Source organism: Phymastichus coffea, unplaced genomic scaffold, assembly GCF_024137745.1.
Source record: "Phymastichus coffea isolate CEN01 unplaced genomic scaffold, Cenicafe_Pcof_1.1 PCOF00128, whole genome shotgun sequence".
NCBI classification, from domain to species: domain Eukaryota; kingdom Metazoa; phylum Arthropoda; class Insecta; order Hymenoptera; family Eulophidae; genus Phymastichus; species Phymastichus coffea.
In genome coordinates, this window is record NW_026706939.1 from 174,599 (window position 1) to 188,835 (window position 14,237).

Consider the following 14,237-nt stretch of genomic DNA (forward strand, 5'->3'; position numbering starts at 1 on the left):
CGTCGTCGCGCCGCAGGGCGTCAAGTGGAGGATAAGGCCGATTTTTCAGATGCGTTCATCCGCACGGCGTCGGCGGCGAAGAAGGCGCGGGTAGCCAGGGCGGGGGGGGGGGGGCATAGGCGATAGGTCGCGCTCTACGCGAAGGAGCGTCTCTTGTAGCTTGCGCAACTGCAGCGCGCGAGCGGTCCCCTCGCCTCCCGCGGCAGGCAGACTATGGTAGCGTGCGATGAAAGTGTTTATCACTCGCGAGCGCGCACAGCCACAGCTGATCTTATCGCCACGAGCGCACATGTAGCTGTCGCCTTTACGCCGCGCGTCGCGACGGCACCGACTTTCCAGCAGCCCGCGCCGGATACTCGTTACACTGTGCGCAAACTGCCTCGCCGATCAAGTGCAAATGTTCGCGAATGCAAGACAACTCGAGCAAATCGCTCGACCGAAGAGTCAGGGTTAACAACGTCCTATTTTTCGCAATTGCAGTTCATTGTATTCTCCACTATCGTCGCCGTGGCTATAGCTGGGATTCTGCCTCACGTCAACCACAACGGCACTCCCCCCGACCACGTTATCGTGATCAAGGAGACTCCCTCGGACAACATCGGAATCGATAACTACAAATTCGCCTACGAGCAGTCCGATGGTCAGAAGCGCGATGAGTCTGCTCAGATTGAAACTCGCCGAGTCGACAACGAAGAGCAGTCAGTCCTCCATGTCACTGGATCCTACAGCTTCGTCGGACAAGACGGTCTGACCTACACCGTCACCTACGTCGCTGACGAGAACGGTTTCCAGCCACAGGGTGCTCATTTGCCCGTCGCTTGATTTCATTCAGTCATTTAGTCATTTAGTTATCTGTCTCTCTCTTCTTTTTTACGTTAATAAATTGATAGTTACTTGAAAACAATTGCATCTTCTCCGTTCACACCTCCACCCAAATATGATCTCTTGATCGAAATATTTGCACTCCGATCGTAGGCAACTATCGTTCCTAACGAAACGACGAATATTACGATTATTTAGTAAAAGTTGTATCCAAGGGAATGCTAGGCAACCCACGTCTAAGCGTCATCCTCGAATTGAAGTGAAAGTTGCAAGAAATGGGAAGCAAACGACTCATCTGGACAATAAACGCGCTGGGCATTGGTTGTGCATTTGTCACATGATATACCGGCAATAAACACCTGTCGCAGCCGCGCCAGGCCTGCAAACAGCCTGGCAGCTTCCACGTGGCCGCGTGCGCGTACACCTTGCGTCATCGTCGTCTCTCGCTAATCGCTTCCCGAGAGGACGGCAGCGGCAGTCGGCACAACCACGCATAACCACGCCTTTGCTCTCTTCTCGTTCTTGGGTTCTCGTGATTTACGCGCTTTCTCCCGATCGGCCACTTGACCGCGCGCTACGAACCACGGCGGAGAGCAGAGCGATGCGTTGATGAAAGTCCGCATGACAATTTTGTCGCCGGCAGCGCGATTCGCGCAATTCAGATGAAAGCTCGAGATAGGCCAAGCTGATCAGTTCGGAGCAGTTCGGTGAGACGAGAGCCCTGGAGTGGGAACCACGAGGCGTCGGTCATTTGCATAAAGTGCTACCGCGGCCGAATCGATTTCCGAACTGGAATTTCTTTTCAGCGTGCGTGAGAGCAGCCTCGTTTGTTCAATTGGCAGTATCTGCCGTGACAATTGGTCGTTGCCGAGGTTGCCACATTGACATTTATGTCAAGCCAATTGGTCCTCGGACGATATTGCTTTTACTTTTCACTAATCGCGCATCGACGCGAGATAATTTGCATCTAAACAAGTTGGTTTTCTCCTTTATTTCTCTTCTTTCGCGATCGCGACTATAATATGGTTATGTAAAACCATTTATTCCAATTTGTCGTGGTGGCAAATGGAGCCCACGCCAAATTGTCGCAGTGATGAATAGATATAGAGTGAGTTTCGTAAATTTTTTTTTTCGAATCCTCGTTTCGTTTTAGACATTAGAGATGCAGAAAAAGAAAACAATCTGACTTTGTACGCATACATGACTCGAAGAGTCAACTTTTCAACTCTATTCTATTTTTGTAAAAAAAAAAATGACTGTTTCATGATTTATAAAAGCAGCGACGCGCTACACGAAGCCGGCGCATAGGAGGTATGCGCGATGCATCAGCAAGTGCGCGCAAATTCAAGAAACACACAACGGTTTCGCAACATATTCTCCATATAAAGGCATAAAAAGCTAACCACACGGAGAGGAGATTGTAGCTCACTCACTCGAGAGAGGATTTTATCCCTTGAGAGGTTTTCTACGTACTGTGCCGGCAAACGTACACTCGCGGGTCGAGTAACTACTCGTGGCAAACAATGCACACCGTGGCAGAACCGGCGAATATTGTCAATCGCTTATTAGACATAGCTGTGTAAAAACACGTGCCTTTTTTACTAATTTATTTACTACCTTATGGGAGGCTAACAGTCTCGATAACATTATGGCTATACGATTACAAAACCAAAGATGCTTAAGATGTACCTAACAAAGAATCTAATGTTACGTTTGCAAATTGAAAGCCAAGTGATATAATCATAATCTCATGAAGCATTCATCTTCTAAATGATGATGATTGCCTGTAATATATATATAACCAAATTACTCCAAGCTATGCACTTTCCGTAAAAATATGTATAATATGTACTTTCAACTATAAGTAACAAGTCCTTAAAAATTGGTGACTTCGACAATGAAAGTGTAACCTTGCTATGTACGTCGAAACTAAACTGTACGCAGACTGCTAAAATTATCTATCTATTCGATCACACAAGAATTATAATTTATAATTTGTGAAAAAAATTATACACTATCGAAGTCTAACTATATACTTAATAAGCAGTAACAATTCACTGCCAAAGTCATTTGCTTATCATTTTCCTAATCTTCATAACGTCACCGATCGTGGATCTATATATATAGCGAAGGAGAAAGCCGATCGGGACAAGTGAAGAGCACAGCGATAGTTGTTCGGAATATTTTGGGTCACGGGTGAAGGATTCATTTCGAGGATTAGGTGACCTTTTGCGTTTGAATCTGCGTTCATTTGGCAATCGTGTTACGGAATTACCCATGCGCTCAACGTTGAAGATGATCTTTAGTGGTCTGTGGCTATCTGTTTATGGCGCTTATTGAAATGCATTATGCTAATCAATTCTTATTAATAGCCTGTCGATAATATCTTTAGTGTCATTTAGGAAATAGATCCTAAAGGTGGGATGCGGCTGCCTGACAGTAAAAAATTACATAATTATTCCAATGATTTTTTTACTTCTTCGTGTAAATTTAATACAGTTGTTTAAGAAACTACTCAACATTGGTGGGAAAAAATCTGTCGGGTCTCAATTTATTACGGATAGCTCGAAATTATAAATTATAAATCCATACATTTTCGGATAGTAACTCATAACGCCATATAATTATAGTACCCGTGACAAGTCAACAAAAACGCAGTTTTTAAACGTCAAATAAATCCACGAATGTCTTCCATATCTTTTTTTACACGTGGCAACACACAAGGATCCACACCAGATTTTAGAGATTAAGGCGTCGCCTGATAGTCCGCGGCAAATTATCCAAAACCTCAAATCAACATTAAATAATTCACGAATAGCATCCTAGATACAAGGTTAAGCTCTCATTATAGATCGAAAATAATAGTTGCCCGGTGTACGATCTTCTGAAGCGTGTTATACATCTACCAACCAGGAAGAACAAGAACGTAATCCCTTTTACTTTTTGCGTGGTACTTTGAACGCCAAATAGCCGCACGCCGCTGTAATGACGTGACCGTAAAATTTATTATAGGCTACTTTTGTTTCGCCATACGCGTGCCTTGAAGGATCAACAGATACACTTAATTGATTTTTTGCTCGATAATTTCTAGATTGTTTCAGTTTCTTCTCGTTTATTTTTTTTATTCCGGAGGGATCTTCTTCCTTGGAATTTCTGCAACGCTGATGGCGAAATTACAAGGTGTGGGATCAGAAGGCTGTTGCGGTCACCCGCGATGGCATTGAAGTTGAACGGCATTTTTTTGTTACGCCTATAGATTCATTCTCTTTACATAGTATACATCGAGTACTTGGTTTTATTTACTTTCTATCAATGATTAGAGACAACCAATTGCTCTAATAAATATGAGCATTACAAAATATTTTGGGAAATCAAAAAAAAAGGAGAAAGTTTTTTTCCCAATTTTTGTAAAATTAAAAGAAATGGCCTTGCGAAGCTTTTCTTTTTCACCACTTAGCTTCAGGCAAAAATTAATAATCAAATTTCTAATGCCTCATCAATTTTTAAATTAGAAATTTGGTGTAATTTATGGTTATGGAAATTTTACTTAGCTGAGCCTTATTGTCGATAGTAAAAAATTGAAATTTTTGAATTGAAATGTATCCTATGATCAATAAAAACAATAAAGATTGCAATTAATAATAAACTCGCCTCTTTCAAATACATATCGACAAAAATAAAACAAATAATCAAATATTTTAAAAAATATCTCGTTACGATCAATAAAGTGACAGTATAATTTATCTTTATGTGTAGGTACATACGTGAAATTCAAATGGAAACGCCACTCATATGCAACCTATCAGGTAGATTTTCTCCATAAATCTCCCTCCTCGATTACTAAAATTTTTTATCGTTATCGTTCGACCATTACATCTGCATTATGCAATCTGACATGCAAACAATTTACCTTCAGGCTTATTTTGTATTCAATAGCCTTCAGGTCATTATATTCCGATGGATGCACTCACTTGAAAAAGTATGTAATGGATATTGGCGATTTCATCAACATGACGTCTAGTATTTAGATAAAAAAAATTGGTAGCACCACATTTCATGAAACAAAAATCTTGATTTCCGTTATTTCTTTTCATAATTGAATATGATTACAGTTAAATCATGATTTATATTACGCTTACAATTACATAATTAAATAACGATGACAATATAATCTGACAAAATTATTAAAAAAAATTTTTTTAAAACACTGTTCCACAGCGATAAACGTATTTTATATAAATTAATGTGCTTCCAAAGTTCTATGCTAAAATTACTCACGCCGAAAAGGATTACCGTACTTCATAAGAACCATTAATACAAAATTGATTTTCTTGTTGAGTATAAAACTGTAAATAAATATTTAATGACGAACATTGAAAAAATGTTGGTATATTTGCCTCTCAATTTCTATATAATTTCATATGAAGAAGCAAGGTTCTGTAACTTACGTAATTTATATTCATTATGAAAAGTAAAAAAAAATAAACGGATCAAATAACAATATCGTATAATGCTAATATTTTTATTGCTGTAAAAGAAAACTGTAAGCGTCGAAAAAAGAAAGAACTGTTTATCTACCTATACAATGCAGATACATAAAGCATTCGACATCGGAAAATAAGTCGTATACTACAAAACGAAAAAAGCTTTTGACTTTGTAAACACTTACTTGGCTTCAAAGAAAAAGCTGACTGCATATATATTTCTCGACATGGTTCGTTGCAGCAAATGCGTCGATATATATTTTTATTATAAAATATAATAATAATTCTTGAAACCCTTTTCATAATTTGCTCATCAAGATAAATAATTCAACTGACGTATACAATAAATTATTCTAAGTAATGTCAATTTTGAAGACAGATATATGAGATAAATATTTTTATATTTAATACCTTGAATTCACATATTCAGGGAGATCGTAAGCTATGATGATGAAATATAGGAAAATCGTACTATACAATTATAGCAGTTAAAATGTAAATTTGGACACGTGATTGTACTTGTAATAGAAAAACAGAAATATATAATAAAAAAACGGCACATGCGTATGCTACATGTACGTTTGATTCTATCATAAATCTACTTTCAATGTCGATGGTTCGCATTTCCGCCTGATGAAGTTCCCGAGAGTATATTAACCAAAAGGAATGTCTGTAAACGGAAAAAAAATTTTAATTAACGCAGCGCGTGATATCAGAATTATAGGCGATCTTATAATGATGGAGTTGTAAACAGTCACTTTTACGTGCCGCTTCAGGAGAGAAAGGGAGGGAAGAGAGATTGACAAACGAGTATGCCATGGACACGCTGTTTGGAGGAACCAGACGAATAGAAGGTCGGAAAAAATCGCATGGGCATACGGAGATGGTACGAAAAATGCGAAAGAGAGAGTACGACGGGGGACATATTTCGGCAAGTAGGCGGCGCCTACGGTATAAATTCGGCTGGATTTTTATATTTCGGCACTCAGTTCTCGCAGCACTTCCCAGCTTCTAGTCAGCATTTGCTCGCTACCTCATCTCCAAAAACCATGAAGACGGTACGTACATCGAGCTGCCCTTTTTATGCTCTCTATTCTTCGTTTCTATCTTCTTGACTTCATTACCGTGTTTATTTTTGTGCAAACATAGTGCTCATGCTTTGTGATTTTTAGTAATCAGTGGAAAACCAATTACATTTTTGATTTATTATCCAGCATATCAATTTGTGATAGGTTCTAGTATAATTAATTAATTTTTACAACTGTTTCTCCTTTAACTCTTCAAATGAGTCATCCAATTACCAAATGGAATGAGTAATTGAAAACTTGATAATGACTTTTTATATAAAACTTTGCGCATATTCGTATCTCCTCGCATACAGCTTTAATCACGATAATTTAATTATTTTCAATCAATTATTATAGGTCGCAGTTTTCTTTGCTCTCGTGGCTGTTGCCCTCGCCCGACCCCAAGTCGCTGTGGAACCACAAGTCTACGTCGTCAAGGAGACTCTCTCGGACAACATTGGTCTCGACAACTACAAATTCGCCTACGAACTGTCGGACGGCCAGAAGCGTGATGAGTCTGCTCACGTTGAAACTCGCCGTATCGGCAACGAAGACGAGTCAGTCCTCCGTGTCTCTGGATCCTACAGCTTCGTCGGACAAGACGGTCTGACCTACACCGTTACCTACGTCGCCGATGAGAATGGTTTCCAGCCACAGGGTGCCCATTTGCCCGTTGCTCCAGTCGCCTAATTTAGTCTAGTGTTTTTATTTAATAAAAATTCTTTTGTTTGTTTTTACCAAAGAAATCATTGTTTTTTTATTTGTACCCTGTTAATAGAATTAAGGGGACCTACCGGTATTAAATAATAAATATTAAGAGTTTTCTTTGTTAACATATAAAAATCGTCATAACAAAAGTATCATCACGGAAACTTTTTTATCCTAAAGGCCTCAGTAAAAGCTTTCATTTTCTTGCTCACGAATACCAAAATCTTATTTAGAGGCCCTATAAAGTTCCCTTAATAGGAACTATTTAATTAACTAATTTATTTATTTAATTATTTTATTAACTTATTTGTTGAAATAATTGACTTTATCAATCCTTTCTGAACATTAAAATTAACGGAAAATATTTTGGGAAGTCTCGTTGTCTTTGTTAGGATCTGTACAATGGAACGAGCAGAGTCAATTTTCAAAAAATTATTTTTTCATATTTGTTAACCAGTTGTCTTAAAATTATAAATTATTTTGTTTTCACGAAATTCGAAAAACCTGACGAATAACATAAGAAAAAATAATTTTTTTGATTAACAGCTACACACATTCTATAGTACAGACCCTAACAAAGACAATGAATTCCATCAAAATAATTTCTGTTCACCCTAACTTTCAGAAAAGCGTGGTAAAATAAATTTTTTCAAAAAATAAGATATTGCGATTGAAGAAACTTTCTAGGACTACTAAATAAAATTTTGAGACTCACAAGCAAGAAAATGAAAACTCATATCGATTACATTACGATGTAAAAAGTTTCATGACAATATTTTTATTAGGACAACTTTTAGACCCTAACAAAGAAAGTATTCAATTATTTATTTTTAAAAACTAGCTGGTACTCTTAATTAGTAATTATCCGATATGCTGATAAGGAAACCACCTAACCTACGGGAGATAAAATTTTAATGAAACGTAAAAATATTCCTTAAAAAATAAAAAGAAGCGTGTCTTTCAGTTTCATCTTATAGCACTTTTTTCGGATCTAGTGGACTTACAACCAAAATATTAAAAAATCAAGTCCTGTTTTTACCTAGTGAAGAAATGATTCCATAGCAATTATTTAAGAGTTAAGGTCGAATTTTTTGATTTGTATTAAATTTGTTCGAAAAATTTGATCCATTCAAATGTTATTCCATTTAAAAAAATGAAATTTCTATCGTAACTTTTAAATGATTCTAACTATTTCATCAAATTTTTTTACCAAAATTATTAGATCTCAGCTTTTTATTAGTAATCTCAATAAATTACTTATTTCTTCTAGAATCATTAATGTGAAAGAGATATTTAATTTTCTAATATATTTGTTGTGAGGCCCTGTAAAACCTAAAAAAGACCTAAAAATGAAATTAAACTAATTTTTTATGAGGAATATTTTCCAAAGATTTTTAAAAATCGGCCTCTCACAGGTCTGGTGCTCTATTTGAGAGTTTTCGTGTTAATAGTTATGAGATGATTTTTTCAAATGAAGATACAAATTTTTAGACTTTAAAAAAATTACTTTCTATTATAATGTCAATGTGCTTAATTTAATTACGTGTTCATATGTTTGTGCAGCTAATATAGTTACGAAAAAAATGTCCACAAGTGATATAAAAAAGGTTTATGTCAAGTTTAAAGTAATGTTTCTTTCAAAGTGCACTGAATGTATTATCTATTTTTAAAATATATTTACAGTTTGACATCAGCTCAAACGATTTCTTAATTTATTATGATTATTGGATGAATATGAAAAAATTGTGGTCACTCTCGTATATATGATATTAGCTATTGCAAACCTGAAATGAATTCCAATTTGCATATCAATTCTAATTGTATATCAGCAAAAATGACCGACTTCAAAAACTAAAACATAACGGTTACCAAATAACAAGGGATGACATAATTTTATCGATCTTTTGAAATCGTCAAAACAGTATATCAATATATTTTAACTTCAGTGTGATATTAGAATTGCATTGTTCTGGATTCGTGACATTGAAATTTATTGAACTTAGAGATTACAAAGAATCAGAAAGTATTTCATTATTGAAGACTAATTTTCTTTCTGGATCAATATGCTTGAGATGAAATAAATGTCTACTAGAAACGATTCATACGAAAATCTGTAACTTTTTAAAAATTAGTTTTATATTTTTTCGTTATGACTGGTATGATAAATTAATTTTATTTGTGAATCAATAGATATTTACCTCTACGTCCTAAGTGGTCGGGCCTCCAGAGTGGATAGTAACCAAGAATATATAGTAGCAGCTAAGCACTTCATTTGTTCATGTAAAAAAATTATACGTATTTTTAAATATTTAATACACATTTGTATTTACCAGTGTAAATTAAATTACTTTCTATATGCTGGATTACAAATATTTTGTAATGTATATATGTGTCTAAGCACGCGCGTGTGTACATATTACTATATGTGATCACTGTATTCGTACTCTAAAATAAATAAAATTTAATGCTTAATTGAATAATTCAAATTTATCTCACTAATTAAATCTACGTATTCTAGACAGTTTCAGCGAATCCAATACTTGATAAACTGATCAAGTATAAATTTAGTAAATTATGACTATTTTTCAACATGACAGCAAATGATCAATTATTTTTAATAGCCATAACCGCTTCAACGTCCAGTACGAAAATCGAATGAAGTTTGAATAATACGATTCTTCCTTTAAATCTCAATTAATTATAAATTATATAAAATCAATTAAACCAGACCAAAATTAATTCTTTTTCTATACGGCCGATAGAAATAATACAATAACCATACAAACTCATAATAACTAACCCACTCAACCAAGGTATTTTCTCTCCAAAATCCTCATTAAAGAAATATGAATTTAGTTTGTCAAGAGGTAAGAAGATGTGTGAAGTTAATAATTCTATTGGAAACTAACATTTTATTCATCAAATTATCAGTTGTCGATAAAAAAAGCGTTACTTAAGAACTAATCAATAAATTTCCCGTCTTATTCAATCATATATAACAAACAAAAATGAAAAATGAAATATTTTTTTCGATTACACAGGCCGACAGTTTTTAGACCCAGAGACCAGACATAGTCTACCCGAAGGAATTTGATGCGCTGAATCCGAATCTGGCTTCAGAATTGATTCATCACCCTTAGTTTCTGAGATATTCTAACCTAAAAGTGCAAAAGAGAGTGTTTTTCGCTGTTTTTAAACTCTTCTTACGTTGCTAATTTTCATTTTAGTCAAAAACTGGAAAGAGCATTCGAAAGGGCAAATTGTCTACTTTAAAAAACACTACCTAATTTTTTCAATTGACATTTTTGTAGCGGAGACGTCGTTCTTTGAAATAGAGAAAATTTGAATTTTCAATAGTACCATAAAATTCTTTCGGGTATACTAAGTCTGGTCTCTGGTTCTAGACTTTCGTCAAATTTTGTCGGCCTGTGCAATTATCACTCGCCAGAACTCATCACTAGGACATTATCTATATAAGGTATTTTTGTTTGATTTTACGAATTTTTGTTTGTTGTTTTTGTATGGATTCTTCCTGATATCGTGACGGAATCGATTACTTATTTTGTAATTTATTCTTGGAACGGTACATCGACTATTTATTGAAATTATAGAAGTAGTAACTCCTAATATTCAATTAATAACTTTAAGATCATCAAAAATGCAATATTTTGGTGCTTTTAGCTATATATTCATTGGCAAACTAATAAGGAGGGTGGCCCTGTACTCAAATTCAAATAACAAGATATATGATCAAAGATCATATATTTTCCACTAAAATTATAATATTGTAGGTATTTAATATCAATGCATTGATAATATACCGTGAAATTTCTTTTGTAAATTTATGCTTTTAAGAACATCTCATTTCAATATTAATAATTCAAGCAGTATTCCATATTCAATAGATTACATATAAATGTCGATATATTCAGGATTGTCATCGTAACATATGAAAAGGATATCGTAACAAACTTATAGCTACAAAAAATGTCTTTCTAAATTTCTAAAAAATACCAAGGAGATATTTATTTTTAGTTTTATTGTTAACGATGATTCATCGCAACGATATTATACTCCAATATTTAAATCTCACTGAAATGTCTGTCTTCACAGCTATTTAAAGAAGTTTCTTTCGAAATATTTTATTTTGTAATTAATTATACTTCATTAAAGATTATGATTTATAGAAAAAAAAATCATTTCATCAACTATACAATTTTGTAATTTTTGATCAAGTGCAAAGTCATTTATATTTGTATAAAAATCATCCCTTCGTTACTACTGATATACACTCATGTGTCACAGTACATGCGCATTATTACATAATTTTTCATCCCTGTTTGCTATTCTCTCATTGGCTACTACTACCACGGGTTCAATGTCTTCAGCTAACTCCAGAGAGATCAAGAGAGTTGCACAAGAACTACAGCAAAATATGTAACGTTAAATAATAATGTGACTCGTTGTAGCGTACGAAAGACATACGTGACATTTCTAGGCTGGTTGAAATAGAAATATACATAAGAACTATTGCGTACTTTTGTATTGAAGTGGAAAAGTGTGAATTGGCAAATATAATGAAGGAAAGTGACAGTCGGTGGCCTGAACAGTTAATTGAGTGATTACATTAACTGGACACGTAATCGCGGATGGACCGGTGTGATCAGGATCCGATCGCCCGAAGGTCAGTGACAAATTGAGCATTTAATATCGTAGCCCCAAGTGGTGATGAGTGTCGACATCAGCTATGCTCGATTGGCGATAGGCGTGAAAGATTTCATATCCAGGGGCAGGAGGATCCAGTATAAATATACTGCGCAGCTGATGGCACTCCACCTTCAGTTTTCATCCGCTTGCCGAACTCGACAGTTCCGAATTTCTTAGCAATCATGAAAACGGTACGTAGTCAATGCTATTATAGAGAAAGTGCCATCTGAATATAGTTACTCTTTTACGGTGATCGTGTTACTTTCCAGTTTTAGACTTCGTCAGTTTTTTGTGCATCGTCATCTATATGTTACATTTGACTCATCCATCTGTCATTAAGATCACTTGTGCTACGAATTTGTGAAGACTATTTAAAAAAGTGCGCCGACCTTCATGTGCATTTCTCGTTAATTCATTTTCAAGTAATTAGTTACCGGATTACTTTGCATTTGACATGACTCGATCAATATCGACATTCACTTTACGTTATTATTATTTTATTTATAATGTTGCCTATCATTATCGGTCATATCATCATTATAACGTTGAATATCAATCATGTTTCAGATTTACGCGTGCAATATTTACTTTTAATTTGTTCTTTTAAAATACTTCGTTTCAGTATACCAATCGCGATAAAAAATCTGTAACGTGTCTTCATGCACTAAGAAATTGATAATTTTTAATCGACTTATAATGAACATGAACTTTGGCCGTTTCTCCCCGCTTCAGCTGTTGTAACTGGAAAATTCATTCTACATGAAGGGGTTGTACAACAGTATTTGTTAACATTTTTCGACAACTAAAAAATACGAAAATTACCCAAATACAAATGGAAATGCTTGAACTTTTAGGATACGTTATGAAACTTTCTTGTCATACAATATAATGAGTACATAAATTTATGAAATTACTAATATTTGACAAATATACCATTTGTAGATCGCAGTATTGTTTGCCCTCATGGCCGTTGCTCTTGCCCGACCCCAAGACGTCGCGGAACCACAAGTCTACGTTGTCAAAGAGACTCTCTCGGACAACATCGGTCTCGACAACTACAAATTCGCCTACGAACTATCGGACGGCCAGAAACGCGATGAGTCTGCTCAGGTTGAAACTCGCCGTGTCGACAATGAAGACGAGTCAGTCCTCCGTGTCTCTGGATCTTACAGCTTCGTCGGACAAGACGGTGTGACCTATACCGTCACCTACGTTGCCGACGAAAATGGTTTTCAGCCACAGGGTGCCCATTTGCCCGTTGCTCCAGTCGCCTAATTTAGTCTAGTGTTTTTATTTAATAAAAATTCTTTTGTTTGTTTTTACCAAAGAAGCCGTTGTCGTCATTATTGCCTTCTGATTGAAATAACTAAATGACAATCGAAATTTAAGTCATCATATTAAATGACCTTTCTAAGTAACTCTAATTTTTAATTCAAGAAAATTAATCAATATGTAGTATATGATCGTTATTTTTTATTCAGTAAATAATGCTACATCGATCTGTAATAACTACATTGCGATAAGTTTCGTCTTCCTGTATTTCATTACTATTTTCATCATGGAAAAAATTATTGAAAAGGAATTCTAAGAATTTTCTAATTTTAAGAATTATTACAAAAAATACTAAAGCCCTACTAAAGATCCATTTGTATAATTTCTTCCAAAGTATAGCAATAATAATTCGAATTCTATAAAAAATTTCAAGGTGCACTGTACTTATGCTAATTTCATATATTTCGTTCTAAAGCATGTTTACAGTTTCTACACATTGAATATGCGTAGACTATGCAAAAATATAATACCTCAACTAGGCTTATGCAAAAGCTCTGCTCTGCTGAATTGACTTTGGCCTGAAGCGTGGTCTTCAGCCGACTTAGGCTCTATTCAAAGTCCTAAGCCTGACTCGAACTTTTGTAGATGTTAAACTATCGAGATGCTATGCAAGTTACTATGCACACACATAAGCCTTTGAATCTCCGCAACTATTGCGGAGCTGTTCGACTTTTCAAGCTATTCGATTAGTTTCACTTACTACCGTTGAAAAATTAAAATTGCAAAAAAAAAATGTAAGGTTCGGAGGCTTGAAAAGTTCAAAAAAATTAACCCTTGAAGAAAATTTGGTAGCTCGCATCTGTATTCGGCTCGATCGGAAGAGCTTGAAGACAATCTTTTCAAATTTTCGCAAAAGCTTAATAGGAAAAAGATCCTAGCCTCTGAATTGGTTTTCAATTTCCTTTGTTTACATTTGACTGAAGTCAACATCGATTTCTCTCATCACTTATTCCTTGACCTGTATGAATAATTACAGAATTGGTTAATAGTAATACCCGTGCTGGAAGTGTATTGGTAAGTCATAGCATGTGAAAATTGTTAAACTATGATGTGAGCTTGCTAATTTTACAGTTGTGCTGCGTTTACTATTTATAATGTAAACTATTTATAATGTATT

General features: G+C 35.2%; 3 protein-coding genes across 3 annotated transcripts; all 3 read left to right on the forward strand.

Annotated features, from left to right (window-relative positions):
* Positions 1-213: 213 nt before the first annotated feature.
* Positions 214-822, forward strand: LOC131671551 (flexible cuticle protein 12-like). The gene has a single exon (XM_058948052.1). The coding sequence runs from the start codon at positions 214-216 to the stop codon at positions 820-822; it is 609 nt and encodes a 202-aa protein (XP_058804035.1).
* A 5,533-nt stretch (positions 823-6,355) lies between these two features.
* Positions 6,356-7,063, forward strand: LOC131671535 (larval cuticle protein 65Ag1-like). The gene is made up of 2 exons (XM_058948024.1): positions 6,356-6,364; positions 6,731-7,063. Exons 1-2 carry the CDS (start codon positions 6,356-6,358, stop codon positions 7,061-7,063), a joined length of 342 nt encoding a protein of 113 aa, XP_058804007.1.
* Positions 7,064-11,873: 4,810 nt separating this feature from the next.
* On the forward strand, positions 11,874-13,063 carry LOC131671533 (larval cuticle protein 65Ag1-like). The gene is made up of 2 exons (XM_058948022.1): positions 11,874-11,979; positions 12,731-13,063. Exons 1-2 carry the CDS (start codon positions 11,971-11,973, stop codon positions 13,061-13,063), a joined length of 342 nt encoding a protein of 113 aa, XP_058804005.1. The 5' UTR covers positions 11,874-11,970.
* The last annotated feature ends 1,174 nt before the right edge of the window (positions 13,064-14,237 follow it).